The sequence below is a fragment of the Naegleria gruberi genome (assembly GCF_000004985.1).
Source record: "Naegleria gruberi genomic scaffold NAEGRscaffold_10, whole genome shotgun sequence".
In the NCBI taxonomy this organism is placed as follows: domain Eukaryota; phylum Heterolobosea; class Eutetramitea; order Acrasida; family Naegleriidae; genus Naegleria; species Naegleria gruberi.
The window spans coordinates 506,851-533,721 of record NW_003163317.1 but is presented as its reverse complement, the minus strand read 5'-3'; the positions used below and the strand labels follow the sequence as shown (position 1 = coordinate 533,721).

Genomic DNA, 26,871 nt, shown 5'->3' with positions numbered 1-26,871 from the left:
TATCCAGATGATGAAGTGTCAATTGTCGTTGATGGTGGACTAATTAGATTTTTTTTTTGTATTGCTAATTGAATTGACAGGTTTCGAATATCACAGATACGATGTGGTTGACTTCTTTTTATCAACTTCTGGAACTAGTTTCTAAATGCGAATAAGTTCTACAAACTAAGATTAGTTTGTTTTCAAAATGTGTAAAAAAAGTCCAATTCGAAACTGGACGAATTTCAGTTGCAAGTTTGCGACAGTTTTTTTCAAAAGAAGTTTTTTTAAAAATTGAAAAGCCGAACCAATATTTCGAATATGCAATAAAATTTCCAAATATGTAGCTCAGAAAAATTACTAAATGTGAAGTGGTCAACCAAACCGCATATTTTTATTCGAAAGACAGGGGAATTTAGCCTTCGAATTTCCTTTGTGATCTTGTTTAGAAACCTTAATGTTACATTTGTGTTTGAGAAAAACATATTTAGTTTACAACAAGTTTCGAATAATGAATATGTATTGTAAACATGTTCTCTATTACAGACTAACTTGCTTATCCAGATTCTTTCTTGAAAAAGCACAATCGTTAATTCGCTTCCTTTTACTATCCTGTCGTCAAAATGTCAAAAGGAGATTTCACTAATCTTGAGCACTGACAGATTTCAACAGAAAAAAAAAATGAATCTAATACTAATACCGACTAGGCCCATCAAATTTGACGCATTTCTGACGATTATCACAATCACTGTGTTGATGAAATATTTTACTTTCGGCCAAGAAAACAGTACAATATTCTATTCGAATCTTTTAAATAATTCTAAAATTATTGGAGCATTTGATACATTCTCCTTGTTTATTCTAAATGATAGAATTGCAAATCACACAAACCTTCGAATAGCTTGTCAAAATTCGCAACCTTGTTCTCAGATTTGGAATGAAGTTTCGTCCAGTTTCAAAATGTCACTTGTACAAGTTGATTATTTCTATTCGGATTGTTTTATTGGACATTTCTTTGATAATTATGATGGAATTTTGGCACCTTCTAGTGTTTTTACATTTGCAGTGAGAAGGAATCGTTATATTTCGCCCAAGAAAAGTATTCGAAAGGAGGGTTATGAAATTTCGGATTTTGTAATGTTTCCAATATTTCCTTCGCAGTTAATTGTTGATTCTGGGGGATTAGATCAGAAAGTTTCAATTTTAAAGAAGGAGGTGGATACGAGGACGAATTTGATTTTATATTCGAATGATTGTAAAGTTTCGAATTTACATGACATGATAGTTTTGGATAGAGGAAGAAATTTTCTGAATTTCTCAACAGAGGATATTTCTAAAATTGAAAGAATTCGATCTATTCGATTAACACCTGATTGGAATATTGTCAATCAAGTATTATTATACGAAAGGAATATTTCAGAATTCATACAAAGTCATCAATCTGAAATGATCCTGTGGAATGCAACCTGTTCTGACTGTTCCACAAGTGCATGTATGAGTTATTCCGATTTTACTCCACTAGATTTCTCCAATTATACCATGTTCTTTGTTTATGTTTCATTTTACGTGGTTTTCTTTCTATTTGGAATGTTTAAGAGACCTTCACTGAAGAGAAGATTGTTGATTCCGTATTTATGTCCAGCTTGTGCATTTCTCTATACCAATTTGTGGACAGCTCCGTTTAGAGTGAATTGTGCGACTGCTAGCTCATTGGCATCATTGTTTGTGTTCAATATAATGTGTTTGGTGTATGCTCTCAGTATTGTGAGATGGATTTATTTGAGAAATTTATATGTTCTCATCAGGAAACTGAATGGAAGATATACTCAGGTGCTGAGGAGACTTGCATCGAGTACAGTTGGAGTTGTGTTGGTTCTCTTATTTTCAGTGATATTTGCTGTGATTTTGCTGATACCAATTGTAATTATCATTGTATTGGATCCTTACAAGATATTCATTTCATTCACCTTGTATATTTTCATTATTACTCTGATTGGATGTTTCTTTGCTCTATTGTGCATTGCAATTGATATGATAATCAATAGGAAGAATATTAAGGAGGGAGGATTGGCAAAGTTTTTACTCTTTGATGATCCAGCTTATATCAGAATTGACCTCATGGTTTTCTTAGCCATTGTGATCTTGCTGGTTATTTTCATTATTATTACACCAAATAATTCATCATCGGCTACTTCAGTAAATTTGGCAGTGAGAATAGCGATTGCGCTCGTAATGTTCTTCTTCTATGGTGGTAATGCAATGATTATTGAGATTTATTATTCAATAAGAGGTTTCGTAAGGAGAAGAGGTTCCAATTCAAAGCACAACAGTACAGAATCGAAAGATATTACGGCTATTGAAAGGATTTTAGTTGCGAATAAGGATGTAAGAGAGCTTTTCAAAGAGTACTCTATTAATGAAAGCTCCTATGAAAATTACCTCCTTTTTGAAAAACTAATGATTGCTGACTATTCTAAACAGGTATCAGTTGCTGGAATGAAAGATATATTCCACACCTTCATCAAAAGTTATGCCAAATTTGAGGTCAACATAAGTGCTAGATCTAGGAAGGCCTATCTTCAATTCTGTATTGAAATGGATCAACAGAATTTACCAGATGAGTACATTCTCAATAGACAAGATATTCTCAATATTTTACTACCAGAGCTTGCTCTGAACATTTATGATACATTCTCTAGATTGAGGAGAACTAAACAATACACAGAGTGGAAGCATATCTATGACCTCCACAAGAAAGAAGCAGTTATAGTGAATGGAGTTGACGATTTGTAATCTCAAAAACCCAAAAACTTTCTGAGTTGGTAAATTCTATACTCTAATTTACGTCTATTGGTTACCTCTAATATTGTGGTGCCATAATGAGTTCCTAATCCAACTAAATGGTCACGTCTGTAACTACTAGCAATTGATGTCTTAAGGGCAAGTTTGATTACTTTAGGATATTCGCTAAAGGTTGTTGTTCTCAGTTTTTTAACATTTTCTGCAACCTTTCTTCTATAATTTAAGAGAGGAGCATTTACAAATCTGTCATTATTCTCAACTTCAGTTTTTAACTTGTAACTTGCTTCTAAATACTTTTCTTCTTGATTCGTCCTCAGAGTTGGGGTATGTAATCTGGAAGGCATCTCAATATATTGAGAAATTTGAGAAAGATAATAAATATCACTATTATCTATTGGAGTTTCTACATGTTTTCTTCTTTTTGAAGTAAAGTAATAATTAAAATCATCTTCATTTTCTAATAATCTAAGAATGGTTGATAATCTATTCCTAAATTTTGGATTATTGGTATCTCCAAAACCTAGAACAGGACTTTCCAGATCAACCAATAATTGAAAAACATCTCTTTCCATTAAAGCCAAATCATGATTAGCAGACGTTCCAACCACAAACGATAATGGACTCAAATCATAACACATTTCATATAAAAACTCAATCAAATCTTCCATAATTGGATCATAATGAGGAAGGGTAATAAGCTTGGAGAGAACTGTTGTTCTCTGATGGAGGTTTCCTATTGAAATAGGACTTGCATTAAAGATATTTCTCTTTGAACTAAGTAATTGTTGCACAGATTCAGGCATGAATGATACATCATCTCCAAATACACAACCAAACAATTTCTGAAATCTTTCCTTATTAAATTTTGAATAGGAAAGGAATGGATTGCTCAATGGAAGGTATCTAGGAATATCAATATCAACAATCTTATCCGAATGTAACCACGGATTGAAATGGACACAAAGATCTTTTGAATTGGTAAACATTTCATATTGCTTTAAAATTTGGGAAATGATAATCGAGTAGAGAGGAAATGATTTTCTATGGATTTGAGCAATGAGTACCAGGCTTTCACCAAAGTTTGTCCATATAATTGTTTCTCTTCTTGTTGTCCAGTCTCTGGTGGTGAAGAGTTTCGGAAATTCAAACCGAATTTCTTCATCAGTGCTTTTAAGGGATTGACATTGGAGGGAAATATCAGAAAATTGAGAATGATTAATTAGGCTTAACATTCTGTGCTTCATATTCAATTCATCGAGGGATGAAGCAAAATCGTAGAGACAAAATCTGAGAGTGACCATGTTCTTCCGAGTGGTTAGGATTGAATAATAATATTATATAGAATTGAATATAATTCGAAATGGTGATGGAGCTTAATCACAATTTAACCAATTTGATTCTATTGTATTGTGTGATTTCTCTGTAATTAACAAGGGTATTAATTGCAGAGCGGATTTCTTAATAACAGCAGGTTCCTTAGAACAAGATGTTGTCTTATTTTTTCTTAATAGAGTTTCAACAAATGCTAGAACTCTCAAAAAAACGTTAAGGCGCAAAAAAAAAATTGCAACCGCCCCACGTGGGGCTCGAACCCACGACCGTTGGATTAAAAGTCCAACGCTCTACCGACTGAGCTAGCGGGGCTGCTCATTCTATACTCCCGAAAGGCAAATTTCGCGTCATATTGCCTTATTTATGTGTTTAATTCTGGCTTCCTTCTGAAATATTGTTGATTGTTGTAGAAATCTTCGTTTTGGTTTGGCCACCATTGAGGTATTCCTAGGACAGGTAATGGGCGTAAAGATTTTGTGTTTTGAATATCAATGTCGTATGTTTTCTGATTTTGAAATAAATCCAATGCAATATTATCTAAAGTTTTGTAACACTCCACAAGGTTATCAATTTCCTTTGAGGGGCTATTTGTAATGTTTGAGTGAATATTCCTAACTATCTCTGTGAACAAAAGTTGGCGATTAAAGACTTACATGTTTCAGAATTAACAGGTACGGCTGTAAACTTTGTGGTATATCCAATGTAAGGTCTCATTGTAAGCATTTCCAATATTGAATGTCCAAAATTGATAAACAGCATGTTTTCCTCCACTACCTCTCTCCTCTTCCAAAATAGTTCTTTAAATTCCATGTTGTATAGCAAACTCTTCAACTCCTCGAAATGATTTTCCTCAATACACACCAACACACCACACTCATCAAAAAGTGTAAGGAAATTTTGTGTGGGTGATCTCTTCTTACAATGTGGATTATCCCTCTCCAACATGTTTTGATTATGCAACAAATTGAACAATCTCTTTGTCTTTGGAAAGGTCATCCATATCAGAAACCCATAAAAATCGTGCAAATTATTGAATCGAGTAGGAACTTGACTCGTTTCACAAATATGCCTCTCATACCAAAACCCTTCTTCCAATTTTTCGGACGATACATTGGCCATAATAAAGTCCTGATCCACAAATTTTAATTTCCTAAACCATTCACTATCATCAGTCATGCTTGTTGAAAATTGAATATTCTTCATCATTGAACAACTCAAATCATTTAAATATTGAACAGGTATTGGTTCTTTAAAACCTCCAACATTCTCCATATTATTAACTCTTTCCGAAAAGTGTCTCAACAAGGGTTGAATAAATCGGAAGGGAGCAGAATTCATCTTTTCATCAGTCAATAGTGAAAATTCATTTGCTAATATTTCCGATTTCCATGTATAAGCTTGTTGAGAACATTTTGTATGCATTTGATGTTGTTGTTGTGCATTAATTCTTGCTAATTTCAATCCAAATAAATTATTCCGAAGAAAAAGTACATTTTGCAATTTAAACATTTTTTTGTAAAATTTGAAATATATTTTTATCACCGTGGTGAATATTGTTATTTCTTAAAATTCCTCTTTAATCTTCTCCTCTAATTGAACCTTAATCGTTTTGCTCTCTATTATAGCATTTAAAAATTAAATTATTAATAATTTATTTTTAATAAAACAAAAAGACTCGACTTCCCACCTTCTTCAACTACGGATGCAAAGATTGTAATCAATGTTCTTAATGGGATGTACCCTCAGGGCCACTTTTGCATTTGTTCCTACTAGTAAATCGCAAGTGGAAAATAATAATATAATCTTGACGTTACTTACCCTTTTTTAGATCTGGACAGAGTAATAATCAGGGTTCTCCACAGGAGCAGCAGTTTGCTGCCGATTGGTATCAAGCTTTTCGTTATAGTTCTGTTTTAGTTGCGTACCGCCATCGCTAGCCGTTGCAAATATAAAAAATGAATTTGTTGTGGATGCAGTTTTGTTACGTGGCTACTTGTACTGTGATGTAAAGCTTCGGAATGAGTAATATTATTGAATCATATCAATTAATACAAATATCATCAACATAGACAAATAATAATTTTAGTAGTCAATTGACGTAATGTTGAAAATTTCAAATTTTCATTTGCACGATGATGTATCATAGCTGTTGATTGGATGGTGTTATCAGCACACAGCTACCAAGAACCAGACCTTCACGCTGGCGTTTGCTTGTGCGGACATGCAAACTGCTGCTCCGGTGAAAACACCCACTTCATCCCAACAAAATTTTCAATAAACACACAATCCAAAACAATTCTATTTACCTGTTCCAAAAAAATACAAGCTCAATACAAAACCAGCTTTTCCTTTTTAATTATTAACCCTGTGGAGAACCCTGGTAATAATAACATCATGGCGATTATCATCTATGTATTTCTCCAATATTGGAATTTGGCAAGCAATTAGGAAAATATTGACTTTGCCACTTTATGAATTTATTGTTTGTTGTGGTAATGAAATTATATGTATAGAAAGGAATGAATCGGGATGTATTTGATCATGAAAATGACTCTATCAGCTGGTCAAATTCATCATCATCACCATAACTTAATTAAATCATTTAACATGTGGGAAGAAAAAACATCAAGCTAATTTAATGGAACAAAATAATGAGTCATACACATTCAATTTGCTCAACCTCTCAGTAAGGACAAAAAACCGTTCAAGTACCGACTTGATTAGGCACTCAGTTAGTGATATATTAATCCTTAATGAGGTTATTTTGGTCCTATTAACAAGAATAGAAAAATCTGTTTTTGACTAAAGCAAATACGAAGAGTCAATGCAGATTGTGCGCGTAAGAAGAGACCCAAAGGACAATGCAAAGAAAGAATTAATATTGATATCATTGCAGTTTGTTAATGTTCTCTGATGTTTATGATATCACAAATTCGGGAAAAATGGCAAGAGACCAATTTCACAACCCAAAATTGCTTTTTCTACTTTGTGATTTGGTAAGGTTTGAGTTTGGGAATGTAACGAAATGATCATATGCAGAGGTAATATCGAATAATTTATGTGTTGCAGATTATTTTGCTGAGCTTGCAGTAGAAACGTATTGCTTTGCAAACTTGTTTGGTGGCTCATATTCTTGTTGATCTACACAAAGTACCCTTCCAGGTTTGCCATCATTCATCCATGTTTTTTGAGGGTTTCCTTTGTTTGCGCCGGTGCTGCCGAAAGTATTTAGACGAAACCGTACAAGTGAATTTCACATTTGGACTGTTAAAAAAAAACCTTTAAAACCTAAACCAGCCATGACAAATAAACAGAAAGTGTTGTCAGATGACTCATCATCCACAACATTCACACCACCAATTGACTGCAAAGGAGGGATTAGAAAATTGAAGAAGGAAATCAATAACACAAACTTTAGACAAAATTACTTTGAATTACGAGTAGGAGAACAGAAAATCAGACACGAAACTAAACTAAAAGATCTGGACGAAACGACAAAAGATCGATTAAAATTCATGAGCATCATCAAGATATCATCAAAAGAAGACGAAGAAACAATCAACCACACCTCCACAACACCCAACCTTTCCAAGTGGAATAAGTTCCACAACCACCATTTCTCCAAATCACCATCACCAACACTACTTTAACCACTTTAGTGTATCACCAAGAAGTAGTAATAGCAACAGCAGTCTCACTTACTCTAATATTCATCATCTCCATCAACAATATCCTCTTGACTGTAGGCATCAATATTGTAATCATGATAATACATGCTCCTCAACAAACAATTTTAACACATCAAGTGGGGTCAATTACGAACAAGCTGTTTTGTTTCCAATTAATACCGTGAATAGCAATCCAAATTCTCCTCTTTCCCAGAGTACGACGACAACGACAGGTACTACTACTTTACAATCACTTTCCTCAGATGGTTTCAATACAAAAGAGGAAATCATGCTAAATGGCAACTGTAATAGGTTACCAAAAACAGATGAGCAAGAAGATTGTAAAATAGAATGTTGCCAAGGTGAGCTAAAGATTAATATGAGTGATTCTTTCATTGAATTTTTGCAAACCATTAGAATGAATCAATCATTCCAGCTGTCAACTAATTCATTTCCTGAGACTATTCCAATGACGACGACTATAGATAATGTTTCCAATTGTGATTCTTGGGCTAACTATACAACAATGGACTTGTACGGTCTCGAACGGTTTTAAGCAAGTGTGTTTAAAACATCTCAATTTAATAAACTAATGTGTGAACATCCACAACTTGTTTTTAGTATTCTTCATGTTCAACCAACAGTACTTGGATGTGATAGACAATATTGGCTTACAAAATTGATTTTACCATTTTCCCACACAAACTATTTAGTTTGATTTCTTCAAAACTTTACAATAGTATTTTTCATTTATTCAATTTGTTTTGAACAAAAGGTGGATACCAAGGCTTCCAAATTATTTCTTGTATCCAAGTGCCCACCTCACCATTTTGGTATTAAATATCGGTTATCAAACAGTTACTGGTATCTTTATCACAAAAAAATGCCTGTAAATCTACTCTTTACTTTACTTTTCATTTTTACTGTTCTTGTACATACAACCGAACACAACCATCATCCGATAATAATCAATAATCAAACTACTGCCACCAATATCATCACTGTAATCAACAATAATAATCAGACAGTTTTCTTTCAGATTCCAAAGGAAGATATTGGAATCCTCATAGGTAAAATTATCTACAGAGAGGTTTGGCTACCATTCGCTAAAGGTGCCTTTTCAATTATTGTCATCACAGTTTTAGTATGTGCCCTTCTTTCTTGTTTAGTCTGGCTATTTCCTCAACCTACTCCTTGCGTTTCCTCTAGAATTAGAGAAAATGCTGGCTAACTAAGAAAATGAACTCTCATAATCATGACATCCCTAATTAGTTTGAATTTCAAACTGATCAAGTGAGTCTTAACGAAAGAACAATGTCAAATTGTGATATACCACAGTTGGCTTTTGTTCTTGAGAATTGCTGAATTCACTAATCTCTCTAAATTCAAATAATTCGATGTCCATGGAATGAAGAGTCTAAATTTTCAACATCTAAATAAAGGAACTGCAAGACTTTTTAATTAACATTATGATAATTTGGAATTGTTTATAGTTGAATATTTAGACAATGAGGAGTTTACAGTTGTTATTCGATTTCGATTGCTTTGTATTTCATTCAATTATTGTTATTTACACCTTAATATATGTACAGTAATATTTACATCCAAACGCCTCCTTTTGGAGCTCTTCCACCACCTGGAATAAACTGGCCACCTTTGTAAAATGTTTTTCCACTTCTACCACCACTGCTTCTTCTACTACCTCTTGAATAATAATCATCATCATCTGAGCTAGAGTAATATCTACTACTTCTACTACTACTACAAGTACTTTTGCTTGGCTCTGAAACAGTTTGGTAAATGACTGTTGGTGTGGCCTTTGGTATATTTTCCAATTGATTTTTCAAGTTACTGATCTGACTTGAGGCTGATTGTTTTTCTAATTGAATTTGCTGTTCGAGAGCTTGTTGTTGACTCTGCAATTGTTGCATGGCAGAGTTTGTTTGTGTTCGTTCTTTTTGAATGAGCTCAACCAGTTGCTTTCTTTGTTCTTTCATATTATAAATCTCCTCCTTTAAAACCTCCTTTTCCTTCTCTGCTTGATCAATCTTTTGACAGAGAATAGTTTGTTTCATTATTTCTTGGGATTCACTGAAGAATTTAGTCATGTACTTGTTGGCAGCTGGACCCATCAATTGTTGAAGAAGATTAGCTCTAACAAATTCCAAATCACTTCTGCATTGTTCAACAACAGAGTACATCTTTGACTTGACAGAATTAATTTCCTTAATATAGATTTGTTCACAATATCTTTCAGATTCGTCCCTGTTTCTCTCAAGAAGATTGTATAGTTTGGAACTAGAATTCAATTGAACTTCTTCTGGATTATCCTTAAACGAAACTTCTCCAAGGGAAATCAACAAAGTTTCATGGAATTCTTCTCTCTTGAAATGTGGAACTCTATTGAGAGCTTTCTGCATATAAAAATTGGAAACTTCACTATGAATATCCAAGAGGGAATCTTCCTCAATTGGGAATTTAGCAATAAAGCTTTGAATCTTCTTATCATAATTCTCCAACGTTTCGTTTAGAATAGATTCAAGTTGTTGTGTCAAGACTGATTCGAATGTGTTTGGAATTTGAATTTGTTTGGCATTTTCATTCAATTGTTCCACTAATTTTCTACAATAATAGTAAAATCCCATTGTGTCGAGATACATTTCACGATTACTCTTTGGAGAAAGTATCTTTTTAAGGGAAGCTGTTGTTCTAATGTGGTTGACCAAAGATTTCATTCCATTAACAAATTTCTCAGATAATTGATCACCACTCTCTTCAATGGTTGTCAATACATCTTCATCACTGCTTGGACATGGTAAAGTCTTGAGCTCCATCTTGTCACCAAAATACTTCTTAATATTCTTCTTAATTAGAGAGACATTTGACTTTTTCTTTTTATCCTCTTCATTTAATATCTCATTCAAGTATTCTTGCTCTGTTCCTTTCAATTTCAATGTAAAATCTCTTACTAGCCATAATAATTGTGGAGTATAATATTGAATATCTTCATGATTGTAATCCTTGTCATCTTGTTGATCAGTGACAATCATATTTGTAAAATCAGATGCAAAAGCCAACTTGTTAAGATCATCGCTACTTATTCTCTTTTCCAAATTGATAATCATATAACTTGACAACATTGTCAATATGCAGAAAAGTGACATGTCAAAAGTTTCGTCCTCTCTATCGACATCTAAAAGACCTTCAGAATCCAAACAGAGAAGAATATGAGTGCCAACTTGTGGATCATGAACAACCTCACCCCAGGCCCATACACCTTTAGTCATACTCTCTGTGGTGTGTCCCAATTCGAAACCTCCTTTCTTACCATTCATTATCTGATTCATCAAATAACTTTTACCTAAACGATAGGCACCAACCACAGAAATTACTTTCACAAAGCCAGAACCACTCACAGTTTCTAATTTAGCAAAGGCATCTTGATTCATCTGCCATTTCTCTTTGGTAGCATCGAATTCGAATAGTGGAAATGGTTTATCCGAAATGTAAATTGTTTCGTCTTGTTGACCTTGCTCAGAAGAAGGTGTAGCGGAGTATGGTTTAAACAAGCTTGGATTGATGAATTGTCTACTACTACTGCCAGAGCTACTGGTGCTAATGGAATCTTGCATTTTTTTTTGTGTTTTTAAGTTTCTGTTGTGCTGATGGAAATGATGAATTCCTAATTCGAAATGAGTGACTTGACGAGTTGGTGTATAAATGTGTTCTACGAAAAACAAAAAATTGTGTTGATGGAAAACATCTGTCATTATTAAAGCTATTCGAAACATTTAAAGAGGATATCCTAAATTACAATGAACTGTAAATATCTGTGTAATACAATGGTTACTGTAAACTAAATCTACCAGAAATTTTCATTCAATAAAATATTAACACTAGTTATCACTATTCACAATCAGCTATTTAAAATGTTATTTGAAAGTTGTCATTTCTGTAACTGCTTCTACTTCCTTCATGGCTTTGTATTCATTAGTAATGATAAATCTTGAATAAGTGTCCATCAAATTATATAAAACATCAGTGGTCAATGATTCAATAGCATCTCTGACAGTTTGTTTCAAATTCAATAAAGAATCTCTATTCTTTGATGGAATACTTGCAACCTTAGTTTCCAATACTCTCACTGCTGTCACAAACTGCTTCTTTGAACGAGCACTGACATTGAGAGATAGCTCAGCTTCTGATGAAATATGCTCTGTCAACCATTCCTCCAATTCTTGTAACAATAAATTCCATTCCTCAATCGATTCTGGTTCTCCTTCCATTTCTATCCATAATTTAGCAAATTTAGACTTGGCATGTTCAATTCTCATCCAAATTACATAATTTTCTAATGACATTTCCAGTTTCGAATATTGACGGAATAATCTAAGCAAATACTTGTTTTTCATGAGTTTGTAAATATCAAACTTGTCGGTCATATCTGCAAGATTTTCCAATCTTTGAGACTTAATTCGTTCCTTAATAACAACTTGTTTAGATTCAACGAAACAATTCTTCTTTCTGGATTCAATTACAATGGCCCAACAAACGGAGAAACCACCGAAACTAATGATAAAACAAATAGTCATGAGAATGTCAAAGAGGAATGATATGGCATCTAACACATCAACATGTTGAGTTATGGCAGCTGAAGGGTTGATTAAGTAACGATCATTGACGCTTGCAAATCCTAAACAGTACGAAACTGTAAAGAAGAGCATACCAGTCATGAAGAAAACTGCCTCTGGTCTAAACATGAGCTTGTCATTCGAATAAAACAAGCTCACAATCTTTTTCACTTGAGATTGTTCCAATAGCTCAATAAATGGTTTTGTAATCTTGAGTGATTTTCTGGAATTCAAATTGCTTAGGTGGGAGTCTCCACTTTCTACTAACATTATTTCATCTGAAATATCAACCAATTCATCTCTTAATTGCTTGTTAGTGCAATCCAAATAAAAATCTAAAATATAAATGCCAAAAATCATTGCTGTCATTGAAAGTAAAAAAATAAATAATGAAATAGTAGTTGAATAGGTAAATTGTGAATCAGAAAATACAGAAACTCCTCTCAAAATTACAAAAATAGCAAAATATAAAATAAATCCAACAGCAAGCATGACACTTGACAAGATCAAAACCTTATCTTGCTTGAAAATATTCAAAATCTTGATTAATAGATTATTCTTCTGCTGTCTATTTTCTACTATTCTCATCATGTATTCATAGAAATATCTATGAATAATGAATCGAACAGACATGACGAAATAACACCAAACTGCGCTTGTCAATAAAGCAGTAGAAATGACTGCACAGACGCTTGTCATGATGGTTATATTGAAATTGTACTTGTCAAGTAAAAGTCCTTTAGAAATTATTCCAGAAACTAAGTTTTCAATGAGTAAGGATGTCAATGCAAGGTAAGGAGTCACGTGTCTTGATTTGACAGGTTGAGATTTTCTAAACACCACTAATAGAATGAGAATTACAATAATGATTACAATGAATATAGAACTAAATATAATATTAGCAACTGCAAGTGAAGATTGAGCTGTTCTTGTTGTAAAGTCAATATTCGAATAATCTACAAATGAAGAAAACTTGGTTGTGTGATAGCAAGAACACATTACTTGAGTTTCTGATAATATTGTAGTTACACAGCCGTCCTTCAACCATTCACTTCTTGTTTCATTCCAATATTTACAAACAACAGTTGCGATTGTTTCATTATTTGGGGTTTCGTATTTCTTAATAGAGAAGGTCAAGTTGAATGGAGTTAAAAGATTACGGAGTGGTGTGAATACTCCATTTGATAATGGTCTCACTTGTAGAATATCTGAAATAGCTGTAGTATTCTGTAAGTCATCTGTCAAATAATTTTCATACTTGACTAAACCAAACGAAAATCCAAAATCGAGTTCTGGAAGAGATAAAGAATAATCCTTATCGATCACGTGTGAATTCTTATATTCTGCCTTGGAAATTAGCAAAACCATAATCTTTGAAGTTGTAATCAATAAATTTTCTGTCGAGTTTACAACTGAAATTAAAGAAATAGTTTTTTCAATAGATTCGATTGACTTTCCAATTATTTGCGATTTACCAGCTGAATTATCGCCAGAATTGTCGAGAATATTTGAAGCCACAGACACAATATTGATGGCAATAGGTGTCACTTGTTCTGAAGTGAAATTTGACGAGCTTTCAATTAAATTCTGCGTGAAAGAAGTTAATGTTTCTGAAATAGTTATCTTTTCTTTAGATTCTAATTTAGTTATTGACAAATCTAATAAAGAAGATGTCAAATCCAAACCATCATCCAAAGTATAGTTATTGACATTATCCTTGAAATTCGAAACTATATTGGAGACAACTTGTTGGTCATTTGATATTCTTTTCAATTCTCTTGTAATTTGATTAATTTCCTTAGGTGTTAATTTTGAAAGAATTTCAGGTTGACTCAATTGTTGGAGAGTCATAACATTAAATAGTGACTTTACAATAGATTGTCCAACAACAATATTGTAACCAGTATCTACAATCGTCAAATTTGCTGTATATTCACCAACAGTCATATTTGAAAACAATTGTAACTTGTCAAAAAGCCCAATTTGGGAAAATTCATAATTGACTAGCTCAGTTGACAAAATCAACACGCTTTTCAATCTACTTTCCATTCCCTTATAATTATTAACCAATCTTTGTGATCTAACTGTTATCACATTATTCTCTGTTGCACTATCAATCAAATACAAATATTTGGAAAGAATCTTGATTGTACTTGTTTCTGGAAGAATGTAAACACCACAATCGTTTCCAAAATAATTGGAAGAGCATTCACATGTATCTTGACTTGTGCATTTTCCATTTCCTGAACAAACATTGTTGGAATATTCATCAATGCCAAAGCAATAGTTGACCAAATTTTGACATTTGGAACCTTTAAAGCCTGTTTGACATTCACAGAAATTATCTGCTGTGCAGTTTCCTCTGCCAGAACAAACACTTGAATCATTCGATTGAACACCATAACATTTGAATGAGGTGGCGTTTGGATCTCTGTACGTTTGACATTTGGTGTCAACGTAATTTTCATAACATGAACAAGAGTTTCTTGAATTACAAATACCATTGCCTGAACATACGCTTGGATTATTGTAATCAATTCCATAACATTGAAGTGTTTTCTGACACTGAGACCCATCAAATCCATAGAAACATTCGCAAACATTATCTGCAATGCAATTTCCATTTCCTGAACAAACAGTAGATAATCCACCATTAATACCATAACATGTATAATTAGATGATGCTGTCTCATTGGAATTCAAATCAAATTCACATTTTTTCCCTGAAAATCCCTCAAAACATGAGCAATTACCAAATGAAGAACAATTTCCATTTCCAGAGCAAACAAATGGACTGTTGAACTCAACTCCATAACATTTGAGAATATTATCATCATTTTGACATTGACTTCCACTGAATCCATCTTTGCATTTACAAGTATTATCAAAGGTGCAATTACCACGACCAGAACATACTGAGCTATCAGTAGACTCAATTCCGTAACATCTGATAATCATGTCATTATTTTGACATTTGTTTCCTGAATAGCCACTAAAGCAGGTGCAATTGTTTTGTGAAACGCAAATACCATTTCCATTACAAACTGTGGAATTTGATAGGTCAATACCAAAACAAGTGAAAAAATTGTCATCCTTTTGGCACCTGTTTCCAGAAAATCCAGAAAAACAAGAACAATTATTCTGTGAAATACAAATTCCATTTCCACTACAAACAGTTGCATTATTCGAATCAATTCCATTACATGTGAATAAATTATCATTATTCTGACACTTATTTCCACTAAAGCCATCTGTACAATTGCACTGATTGTCAGCAGTACAATTACCATTTCCAGAACAAACCAATGGATCTGTCGAATTAAAACCGTAACATGAGAAAACTGAATCATCATTTTGACACTTGTTACCACTGAAACCTTGTTTACAAGTACAATTTCCATCCAACGAACAATTTCCATTTCCAGAACATACCAATGGATCATTGAATGTAATGGTGTGACATTTCAACACTTTTTGACATTGATTTCCACTATATCCATAAATACATGAGCAATTATTGTTCTGAACACATTGTCCATTTCCAGAGCATATCAGTGGATCAGTTTCATTTAATCCATAACATGTATGAAGAATTGATGTCTGACATTTGTTTCCTGTATATCCATCAAAGCAGGAGCAGTTGTTTTTTTCAATGCAAATTCCATTTCCAGAACAAACAGAACTTTCACTGTAATTAATTGTAAAGCATTGAAGTAAATCAGCACATTGATTACCAACGTATCCATAAAGGCAATCACAATTATTTTTGGCAGTGCAATTTCCATTTCCAGAACAAACTTGTGGATCAATTGGAAGTAGTCCACCACATGTAATTAAATTATTGTTAGTTTGACATCTGGTACCTGAAAATCCATCTTTACAGGTGCAGTTGTTGGCAGCTGTGCAATTACCATTACCGTTACAGACATAGGTCGTGTTGGTAAAGTCAATTCCATAACATTGCATGGCGTTTTGACATCTGGTTCCTGAATATCCTTCCTTACAAGTGCAATTATTTTGAGCTGTGCAATTTCCATTTCCATTACAGACATAGGTTGTATTTGATGGATCAATATCATAACAAGTAAAGTAGCTGTCATCATTTTGACATTTAGTCCCAGAAAATCCCTCTTTACATGTACAATTTCCATTCGATGTACAATTTCCATTTCCAGAACAAACCAAAGGGTTAGTCGAGTTAAAACCAAAACACGTAAATATAGAATCATCATTCTGACATTTAGTCCCAGAAAATCCTTGAATACATGAACAATTATTCGAAGCAATGCATTGACCTTTTCCAGAACAAACGCTTGGATCATTAAATGGGATTGTGTAACATTTCATGACATTTTGGCATTGACTACCTGTATAACCAGTTAGACATTCACAATTATTATTCGAAACACAAGATCCTTTGCCAGAACAAACTGTTGGATCATTAAAATCAATGTTACTACATTGTCTGATTGTTTGACATCTGGTACCTGAAAATCCATCTTTACAGGTGCAGTTGTTGGCAGCAGTGCAATTACCATTACCGTTACAGACATAGGTCGTGTTGGTAAAGTCAATTCCATAACATTGCATGGCGGTTTGACATCTAGCTCCTGAATATCCATCTGTACATGTACAATTGTTTTTGGCGATACAAACACCGTGCCCCGAACAAACCTGTGTATCATTAACTCCAAGGTTATTACATGTTATTAGTGTTGTACATTTATTTCCTACGAAATGATTATCACAACGTTAATTCGAAAGTAAACTTACCTGAATAGCCTGGATAACATTGACAAGTATTCAAAGCAATACATGTGCCATTACCAGAGCAAACGGTTGGATCAGTACTTGAAATTGTGTAACAAATATTAGCAGCTTCAATGAAGACGAAACTGGGCGAATTGCGTGTGTAATTACTAGTAGTTGAGTGATTCCATAAAAAAGTTAAAGATGATACAAAAACCCAACAATATCCAATGAATAGAAGGATCGTTATGAGAGGAAGAGTTCTTGTTGTTAATCCGTGATGCGCAGATGACTTTCGGCAGCTTTCTGATTCAACACCATGGGAAAGTGGTGACGACTCAGTTTGGTGCACCATTTTGTTGTTTTTGTTTTCGTTTGAATTGTGTTTTGGTCCCTCGAATTTTGGGTTGTCCGAATGAGAATTAAACCTTACAATTATGGGGTATTTCACAATCAAGAGTTAGATGCCATGACAACTCCAAACAAAAATGTTTTAGACATCAGTTGTATGCACGAAATAAATTAATCTAGCCATTCATGTGTTAAATACAAACAAACATTAACATATCACAACAGTATTCAATGAAAGACAACATTAAATTGTGATCCAAAGATAAACTATTGACTGAAAGAGGTCCTTGCTTTGTTTCTTTCTTCATTGGCTCACTGAACTTGGTACTACAAGTTAAAAGCCTCTACAGGTTGTTTCCTTTTCGAAATGAATTGGGCCTTTTGGAAATTAAGAGGCAACATTCGTGAGTGGAGTTTATCATCCCTTTGAGGATCTTACTAACAACAACTTTCAGTAAGCGCACAGTGGATCTACTATTAAACATGCGACACTTAAAAGACAATCCATGTTGTTGCCTTTGTTGTTTCTAATTTCCAATCTAACCATCGACACTGCTTGGCATTCTGTACAAGCAAGAAATTCCAAACTCAAAAGATATATGCATTGATGCTTACAATCTTTTCGAGTTCAGCACAATAGTTTAATCTACATAAAATTATTATTATTCAATTGATTTGATACAAGAACCCGATTATCAAGAGGTAATTCAAGAATCTTTAAAGACTTTTTTTTAAATTAATAAATTTAATGAGCGGGAATAGTGCGTAACGGTCATCAAAGCCGACTATTTCTACATATTTATTCACCAAGTAACAATATTTCATATTAATGACAGTTATCGCTTTGGAAACAAGATAATAATCCATACCTCCACCAAACTCATCAAGAACATTACCGTTAGGATGATGATTCTCACCTTTTATTTGCATTCTGCCCTTTGGTTCATCAGCAATATCTACTTTCATCATCCAGCACACAAATTAGATTTTTAAAAAAAACTCAAATTCTTAAACCTTCTCCTCAACTTGTATGTTTTTTGTGTGATGGAATTTTCCAAAGGCTAATTATTGTTATTCCATATTGTTGATTGACGTGTTGATGATGGTGATTTGCATCAATGGTGGTGATTATAACTTGTGTGATTTTTGGATCATTTAAATCAATATGATTTACTCATCATAATAATTATCCGTTTTTGATTTTGTTGTATAATTTATGTGATTTGATGAAAATATATTGTTATATAATAATTTAAATATTGATTATATTCATGTAGAAATCAAAATGGTCAGAGACAGTTTCTTACCTTCCGGAAGAGATGAAACCTATGGTAAATTAGCTGAAGAAGTTAGATCTTCTGTTGTTTCACCACTCTCTAAACTCACTGATGAACAAAAGAAGCTCATGGAAGACCTTCGTAAGATTAGTGAAACTTGGAATTTGGATGAAGAACAAAAGGCCTTCCTTGATGACATGTGTCTCTTCCGTTATCTTTCTGGTTTGCAATGGAATATGGAAGTTGCCTCCAAGCAATTGAAGGAAACTATGGATTGGAGAGCTTCATTCCGTCCACAAGATATTAGATTGAAGGATCTTGAACCAATTGCCAAGCAAGGATTCCTCTACCATTATGGTTATGATAAGGTTAGTATAATAGTAGTTGTAATAGTAGAAATAGCTTTTTACTTTATGGATTTTAATTTGATGATGATGAAAAATAGTCTGGTCGTCCAATTATCTACTGTCTCTTGGGTAAGGACACTGCTGACAATACTGAAGAAAATAAGAAGATGAAGTTCAAACTCTTCGTCTACATGATGGAAAAGTGCATCAAGAGAATGCCAGAAGGTGTTAACAATATTGTTTGGTTGGTTGACTTGAAGGACTCATCACTCTCAATGGGTTTGGTCAAGGAAATGAAGGATACGTATGTATTTAGTATTATTATTGAATGTAATTTACAATTATTGAATTTAGATTCGTGCAATTGGGTAATTATTACACTGAAAGATTGGCTCGTACTATGGTTCTCAATGCTGGTTGGACTATTTCAATGATCTGGGCTTTCGTCAAGCCATTCTTGGCCAAGGAAACTGTTGAAAAGTACGTCATGCTCAAGGGTAACGATAAGGAAATTTCTGAAACTTTTGATAAATACATTGAAAAGAACATGTTAGTTAAGGGATTCGGAAGTGGTTCTGCTGAGTACACATTTGATATTCAAAAATTGATTAGTGAAGAAACTGAGGATGAAGAAGAATTAAGAAAGAGAGAACAATAAGTTCATTTGTAATAATGCTGCAAAATTTTGCCAACTAAATTATTTTTAAATTGAAATATGAAACTTTTTGAATGTGTGGATAATTTTGAAAGATATTGAAATTTATTTTTGAAATTTATTGCTGTTGTTGTTTGAGGTGAATTCTTGGCTCTAGCTCAACATATCCCTTCACTCCATCACGATCTACCAATATTCCTGAAAGTTTGAATTGGTCCATGGTTGGAAACATTCCACACTTGTCTGATGATAGGACCATCTTTCTTCTCTCCTCACTCAATACCTTTTCAGGTGTGATTGGAGCTTCTTTTGGAGTAATAACTTTAGTTCTGATTGCTTGTTCGCTCTTCAATTTGGATTCATTCTTCATATCATCAAACATACACCATGCCAAGAACATGTGTTCTCCTCGATTGAGTAAATTGAATGAAAAGTAACTGTCCACTGCATTACCAACAATTTGATAATGAGTATGATGTTGATGTGAATAGGATGAAGGTCCACTTTGACTATGGTGAATAGCAACAGCTGCCTCTCCTCTCACATACGCATCACAATCAAATGAGACATTATATTCTGTCGATTGGAAATTGGAGAGAGTGGCGTCTATTTTGATATGTGTTGTCATCTTCCAATACTTGAATGCAGTCAACTTGGAGAATATTTTAACTTCATTATCAACACTGTACACTCTTCTATAATTGACATCATGTAATTTACTGCCTAGGGTTGCCAAATCGAAAACACTGGTTGACCAATCAATATTTTCACTTGTGAACAAACCACATCTTTCCTTATTATCACTCCAAACTCCATGAATAGTAAGGCTCACTGGTTGACTCTTACTTCTCTGATCCCATTTATCTTCTGTGGATTGATTCAAATACAAGTATTGTGGATAAGAACTCTCATCACCATTTACAAATTTCGAGAGTTCAAAATCATCATTATTTTTTGGAGTGGATGTCAACTTTTCATTGTAAAAGTATTTGTAATCGAATGCAGAATCATGAGTTCTCAATTCAACACTCGCACCCTCTCTCTGTATTTCATCTCCATGTCTGGAAACTTCCTTCACTCGATGTGTTAATTTTCTACCAATGACATGAGCTCTCAAATCATTGGACATCCATTCCTGATACATTACAAAATAGATGCCAATTACAATACCAAATACTCCATAATATTCACGAGTTTCATCATCATTTAGAGCACCCTTCTCTCTTGTTCTTCCTCTGAAAAATTCAATGGTTGGAGAAACTGATTGATCGAAAACCTTGTCAACCAATCGAAGTTCTTCATTTGTCAATTTCAAATTCTGAGCAATGTCAATCAGATAATAATAAGTAATGTGGTGTGAGAATTGATCTCTCTTATAATTACCAGAGTTGAGCAGTCGATTTCCTTCTAAACGGCCCTCAACAAATGTTGTTCTGTACAAATCTTTGAAATTGACACTGAAAGCATCAAGAGAAGGATAAATTCTTTCGTGAAGTGTTGGAGAAAGTGAGAGAAAGTAGTTTCTTGTTGATTTTGAATTATAGCACTGTTTCCAATAAAGTGGATTGTTCTGAAAGAATTCTAATTGAGAACTTGGCAGAGTATTGAAAAATCTTTCTCTCCACAACAAATTGTCTTCAGCCAATTTATATAAATGTGAAGAAAGTAAACTAAATTTACAACACAAAGTTTCCACATCAAGAAATGGTATTATTTGATATTGAATAATTTCATCTGGTAGAATTTGATTAGTTGATGAGTGGAAAGTTGTACATTTCTGTGAGGAAGAATTCAAATGATTGCTAATTTCAAATTCTGGAGAACAATCCATCGAATAATAATCATTTACTCTTGCCATTTTTATTAGAAATTAAAAATCGGTTGAGGAGACTAATTTTAAAGATTGTTTAATTTTTTATTAGAAAAATCAACACATGAGGTGTTTATTCTGCTATGTAGGTGAATAATTATGGTGGAACCACAAAATTAAGAAACTCCATTTCTATTTATGGAAATTGACTATTATCGTAGATTTCCATTTTTATAGTTTTAATAGTTTTTAAGAAATAACACTTTATCAGTTGATATTTCATATAAAATAATAATATTTATTACAATTTATAAAAACCATGCTCCAAATTTGTAATTATTGATTAAAATAGCTCAAATGATCCAATAAAAATTGTTCAAAAGTTGTTGGCGAAGTTCCAGTAATATTTTCAAAATCTTCATAAATAATACTTGCGGCTCCATTCTCTTTACCAGTTTGATATAATTTTATCAACATCCAAATATAGTCATTTGGAATTTGCATTTCTTTCAACATATTCATAAAAGTAAATTCAGAAACTTTCTCATAATGGATATCTCTTTTCAATACCTTACTGACAATTTCAACAAATTCTTGATTGGTGGTTGTTGATGGTCCAGTGATAGTAAATGTTTTATCACCATATTTAGTGACATCAGTTTCCAATAAAACTAATGAAATAATCTTAACTAAATCTCTAACATCAACAAAGGAGGTAGTATAAGAGTGTCTAGTATTCAAATCAGGTCTTACAATCATATTATGATTCATCAAATAATAGTGCTCGTAACCACCCAAGATATTTTGCATAAACATTCCAGGTCTAATAAATACATGCGAAACAGTATTGTCAGAATTGACCTCATTGTAATGATTCAATGCTTGGAAAATTTCGTATTCGGAATCTGCATGCCAACGAAGCAAATTGTTGGTTTCTCTATCTCTACTAACACCTAATGCACTCAATTTAACAACTTGTTTCAATTGACCATTTGATGCTTTGGTGTATTGTAATGCCTTCTCGACAATTGACTTTTCAAGGTTTACCTTTTGAGGAACATCAGGTGCCAAAATGAAAATCTTTTCAACCTTATCAAATAACAACTCAGTATTAACTGATTTGTCATTGATTGGCAAATCACCTTGAATATATTCTAATTGGAACGAATCAGATTGCAATGCATCGAATAATTCCTTAGCTTTTTCAACATTTCTGACAAGAAGTTTGAGTTTCAAGTGTGCTTCTTGCTTGGTGGAATGCAATTGTTGAATGAGCAATTTACCAATAGTACCAGTTGATCCAGTTAAAAGCAATGTTTGTTGTTGAGACATTTTTTGATATTTGTTATTGTTTGTTTGTGGAAAAGACTGCTGTTGCTCATCATTGTTTAAATAGTGTTTTCATTTGAACAATAGTAGATGAGGACAATTTAGGACATCCTATGCGTAGTATTGCTTGGAGAAAGCAGGTCCGGAGATGTGCTGAAATTTGTGCGCATTAATGTTGAAACATCAGTATTAGTAACTACTGTCTTTTTCACATTCCAGTGGTCGAATTATGTTGACCTCTATAAATCCCCATCAACCCACAAAGTAGTAAGGGGTGACTTTGAATATTTCTTGGAAGATAGTGAATAATTCTTGGATTTTCCAATGCAAGCTTTATCACCAATTCAACTGGATAGGGAGGGAGAATTACTTTCCTATAAATTTTAGGTCTTTTTTCCATGAATACCTTAATAAATTTGGGTGTCACTTTCAAAATTTCTGAGAGGAGTCTATCTGATTGTTGGAATTTTATCAATGAACCATCAACTACTCTACATATGGCATTAATTGATTTATAACTAATCATATATCTGAATCCAAAGAGAAATACTCTTGAATCATAGAAATCAAACTGGACTAGGTTTTTCAATCTGATTTTTTCCATCAAGCACTCCTCATAACTATATTCCAAAAGGAGTTTCTTGTGTTTAGGTGGGATGTAATCAATCATTTTCACTTGATCTTCTAATGTGAATAATTTATCTCTGTTGAATGAGTAGCAGAGTAAAAACCTGTACAAGCAATAAACTTGTGGCCAAGTTAACCAATTTGAGCGAATTCTTCCATTTGTTGTGAAAATATTATTGATTCTTTCCAAAGTTGAGCTCCAGTTTGACTGTTTTTTCAAATATTCAACAGATACCTTCACATTAGCTGAGAGTAATAATACAAGCATATCATCTTTGGAAAAGTCAAAGTATTGAGCATTGAATTTTAAACATCTCATTGCAATTCTTTTAAACTCTTCGTCCTGTTTGATTTCCTCATCTAAAAGTACGTAATGTTTTGGGTAATATTTCAACATTTTCATATTCAATCCCCTACATTTTGATATTTCATTCAATAATTTGATTTTTTCACTTTCGTTTTCACAATCAATATTTTCAACTTTCTTACCGAAATACATTCCTGTAAAGAGTGGTGTCGGTTTCATTTTTTGGATCAATCTTTCCCTTAGATATTCAATACTTGATGTAGTAAGCTTCTTTTTGTCATGAGTCATTACATTGTCAAAAGTGAAATTGTCATCCAATATATTTTTCAACATTGTTGACATGGTAATTTCTCTTGTCTTGCATTTCAATTCTTCAGGAACTAACATAGGTTTTGATAGAATTGGTTGAAATTTCTCTGGAACACATAACAGGTCAGTAATCAAATCATCAATGTGATCATATTTTTCAGTGGAAGTTTTAGCATTGTAGAAATATAATAGAACTCCCTTGAATTCAGGTGATTTTTCAAAGAATGAAAAGAGCAACAAGAACTCTGCATTCTTACTTCCACATTTGGAATCGAAAATCATATTTCTTTTAAAGAATAATTCCTTTCTAGACATTCTATAATCATTAACAATTGATTTCTGTTCCAACAAATGATAAAATGGCTCTCTCACAAATTCAATCAAGCTTTCTTTGTATCTTTCAAAAGTATGGTGAGAAGTTGATGAAATGATATATCTTTTTCTGGAACAGAATGCAGTATTAAGAATTTCACTTGTTGGATCTTGAACAAATCTAATAAACCATCCATTGGATTGCACTGCCATCTTGGCAATCTCTTCATCTTGCATCAATTTTGAATTGAGGAATGTGAAATATCTTGGAGCTTTGGGAAAAGATTTGAAAAACTTCAAAATAAAATCCCTATCATCCAACAAAACTTGTGGAATATCAATAAAATCACTAAATACTTTTCTAATCATTGAATCTCTAAATGGTAAAATGAATACTTGTTGATCCATTTCCAAAATCTTTGTACTAGGAATGTTTTTCCACATATTCTTTTTGTATCTCCTCTTTTCGAATAGAAAATTAATCATGTCCGAGTAAATTGACTTGGCAAATGATGGATCATCAGATGGTGCTTCATTATTTGCCAATATTTCCAATGATTCAACAGGTAAATAGTGATGATCCTTCAGCAATATTGGAAAACCCTTCAAAATTCTTCTCATTACCAAATATCTTCTATTAAAAGTCAATAATTCTGCAAATGATGAACAAACTAATGCAAATTTGCTAAATTCAAAGAATGGAATAAAATCCAATATCATAAACCAGTCGTCATTACATAAATCATAACTATTCCGATTATTATCATGATGTTTATAATATGAAATTGTTTTTGCAAATTCACGAATCTGTGCCAAGTCTTGAATTTGACTTTGTAAATTTAAATTGAATTCAAAATCACAAAAGTTAATCATTAAATCTTCATCATCATCTTGTGCTTGTTGAAGAAGAATTTCTTCGGAGGAATTATGTTGCTTATTTTGTGGGCAATCTCGTGAAAACATTTTTTACTCTCCGAATTCTATTAATCAACAGCAAGCTGGCTTCATATACTAAATAATTCAACCAATGTAAATAATAATGAAACTCAAAAGAATGATGAAAAGAGTTTAGCTAAAACTAAACCTAAATCTGCACTCCCATATTAAGAGAAGTACATCTGATATACTAAGGAAGAATCCCTTTGCTATGTTCCATTTGTTAAGCTTGATATTCTGCAATTTATTTGTAATATCTTGCAAAACATAACTCAGAGTTGAAAAGGGAGAGAACATAAAGGGGAGCTTTATAATCGGAGAATTGTTGATCTTCACTTATTGCTCCTCAAACTTACTTAAAAAATTGTGAGATGAGGAATTCATGCTACAGCACAATACATCACCATTCGATGGTAAGGATGATTGTGGTGATGATCCTTTCTATAATTCTATTAATTTCCTCCTCCTTAGCATTACAGGAAGAAATAAGGGAAATATATTTAAGTGGAAAGGGCTTGGATAATGAAAAATGTTCATCAGCTAAAAAACCATGCAATACAATTAAATATGCACTTGATTTATTAATGAAGATGAATAGTACTAATACATCTAATCTGGCAGTACAATTTAATATTATGGATGACGATGTGATGTGTGTTGGTTTTATTAATAATAATTGGAATATTATGAGCCTGCACATTACTTCCTTGACAACAAGAAAATCTTGTGTAGGCTTTGTTAAATATTATGATCTTGTTCCTCTTAAATTTTCAAATTTGAATTTACGGTTGAACCTGTATTTTGATGGTCAAATTGAAATTCAGAATTGTGTTATTGAAGAATTATTTGTTAATGAAATAAGTGGTAAACTTACGCTTGACAATGTAACTGTGGGAACTCAATCAAAATTAGACCTTCTTAAAACAATTGACTCTTCAACTAGTGAAAACACAATTCTAAACCTTGGTTCAAAGATACATTTTAATCTTGTGAAACAGTTTTATATTGTAATAAGAAATTCGAGATTTAAGGCAGGTTATATGAGTATGCCATTGCCTATTTAACAGTGACCGATCGGACAGTTCCTTCGTTTGAAATAGCTGGTTCAAGTTTTATGAACTCAACAATACACATTGAAGAAGCAAAGAGAGTTATAGTTTTGAACAGTCTGTTTATTGGAAATATTCCAACACTTAATTCCAAAAGCGTATGTTTATCGATATTCCAACAAAGTCCCCAAAGATGAATTTCACTCCCTATATTTATCATCTCTTTCAGTTCTTACTGTAATTATTGTTGAATCAAAGTTTCTTGATTGTAACTCTGTTGGATCTCTTTTTATGGAAGGCGTTGGTATAAATGCAGTTATTACCTATTCAAATTTTGAAGGAAACTCAAACACTAAGGGAGGATCAGCTATCACTATTCGAAACATTTACAATTTAGTTAT

The 26,871-nt window shown here is 33.0% G+C and overlaps 9 protein-coding genes and 1 non-coding gene across 10 annotated transcripts; 2 read left to right on the top strand and 8 right to left on the bottom strand.

Annotated features, from left to right (window-relative positions):
* Positions 1-2,774: 2,774 nt before the first annotated feature.
* Positions 2,775-4,082, bottom strand: NAEGRDRAFT_47127 (uncharacterized protein; the record flags this gene model as incomplete). Its single annotated transcript, XM_002680201.1, has 1 exon — positions 2,775-4,082. One exon carries the CDS (start codon positions 4,080-4,082, stop codon positions 2,775-2,777), a length of 1,308 nt encoding a protein of 435 aa, XP_002680247.1.
* Positions 4,083-4,352: 270 nt separating this feature from the next.
* On the bottom strand, positions 4,353-4,425 carry NAEGRDRAFT_t165. The gene has a single exon. It is a non-coding gene; the product is annotated as a tRNA-Lys (tRNA).
* Positions 4,426-4,728: 303 nt separating this feature from the next.
* On the bottom strand, positions 4,729-5,622 carry NAEGRDRAFT_64553 (uncharacterized protein; the record flags this gene model as incomplete). The annotated part of the gene is made up of 1 exon (XM_002680200.1): positions 4,729-5,622. The coding sequence occupies one exon, from the start codon at positions 5,620-5,622 to the stop codon at positions 4,729-4,731; it is 894 nt and encodes a 297-aa protein (XP_002680246.1).
* Positions 5,623-7,412: 1,790 nt separating this feature from the next.
* NAEGRDRAFT_47126 (uncharacterized protein) lies at positions 7,413-7,763 on the top strand (the record flags this gene model as incomplete). The annotated part of the gene is made up of 1 exon (XM_002680330.1): positions 7,413-7,763. One exon carries the CDS (start codon positions 7,413-7,415, stop codon positions 7,761-7,763), a length of 351 nt encoding a protein of 116 aa, XP_002680376.1.
* A 1,481-nt stretch (positions 7,764-9,244) lies between these two features.
* On the bottom strand, positions 9,245-11,413 carry NAEGRDRAFT_78821 (guanylate binding protein; the record flags this gene model as incomplete). The annotated part of the gene is made up of 1 exon (XM_002680199.1): positions 9,245-11,413. The coding sequence occupies one exon, from the start codon at positions 11,411-11,413 to the stop codon at positions 9,380-9,382; it is 2,034 nt and encodes a 677-aa protein (XP_002680245.1). The 3' UTR covers positions 9,245-9,379.
* A 300-nt stretch (positions 11,414-11,713) lies between these two features.
* Positions 11,714-17,002, bottom strand: NAEGRDRAFT_64551 (uncharacterized protein; the record flags this gene model as incomplete). The annotated part of the gene is made up of 1 exon (XM_002680198.1): positions 11,714-17,002. The coding sequence occupies one exon, from the start codon at positions 17,000-17,002 to the stop codon at positions 11,714-11,716; it is 5,289 nt and encodes a 1,762-aa protein (XP_002680244.1).
* Positions 17,003-18,514: 1,512 nt separating this feature from the next.
* Positions 18,515-19,847, top strand: NAEGRDRAFT_78820 (phosphoglyceride transfer protein). The gene is made up of 4 exons (XM_002680329.1): positions 18,515-18,540; positions 18,790-19,157; positions 19,235-19,440; positions 19,491-19,847. Exons 2-4 carry the CDS (start codon positions 18,798-18,800, stop codon positions 19,792-19,794), a joined length of 870 nt encoding a protein of 289 aa, XP_002680375.1. The 5' UTR covers positions 18,515-18,540; positions 18,790-18,797; the 3' UTR covers positions 19,795-19,847.
* Positions 19,848-19,909: 62 nt separating this feature from the next.
* NAEGRDRAFT_64549 (uncharacterized protein) lies at positions 19,910-21,649 on the bottom strand (the record flags this gene model as incomplete). The annotated part of the gene is made up of 1 exon (XM_002680197.1): positions 19,910-21,649. The coding sequence occupies one exon, from the start codon at positions 21,647-21,649 to the stop codon at positions 19,910-19,912; it is 1,740 nt and encodes a 579-aa protein (XP_002680243.1).
* A 237-nt stretch (positions 21,650-21,886) lies between these two features.
* On the bottom strand, positions 21,887-22,933 carry NAEGRDRAFT_57317 (uncharacterized protein; the record flags this gene model as incomplete). Its single annotated transcript, XM_002680196.1, has 1 exon — positions 21,887-22,933. One exon carries the CDS (start codon positions 22,931-22,933, stop codon positions 21,938-21,940), a length of 996 nt encoding a protein of 331 aa, XP_002680242.1. The 3' UTR covers positions 21,887-21,937.
* On the bottom strand, positions 22,924-25,448 carry NAEGRDRAFT_78818 (uncharacterized protein; the record flags this gene model as incomplete). The annotated part of the gene is made up of 1 exon (XM_002680195.1): positions 22,924-25,448. The coding sequence occupies one exon, from the start codon at positions 25,446-25,448 to the stop codon at positions 23,139-23,141; it is 2,310 nt and encodes a 769-aa protein (XP_002680241.1). The 3' UTR covers positions 22,924-23,138.
* Positions 25,449-26,871: the final 1,423 nt, after the last annotated feature.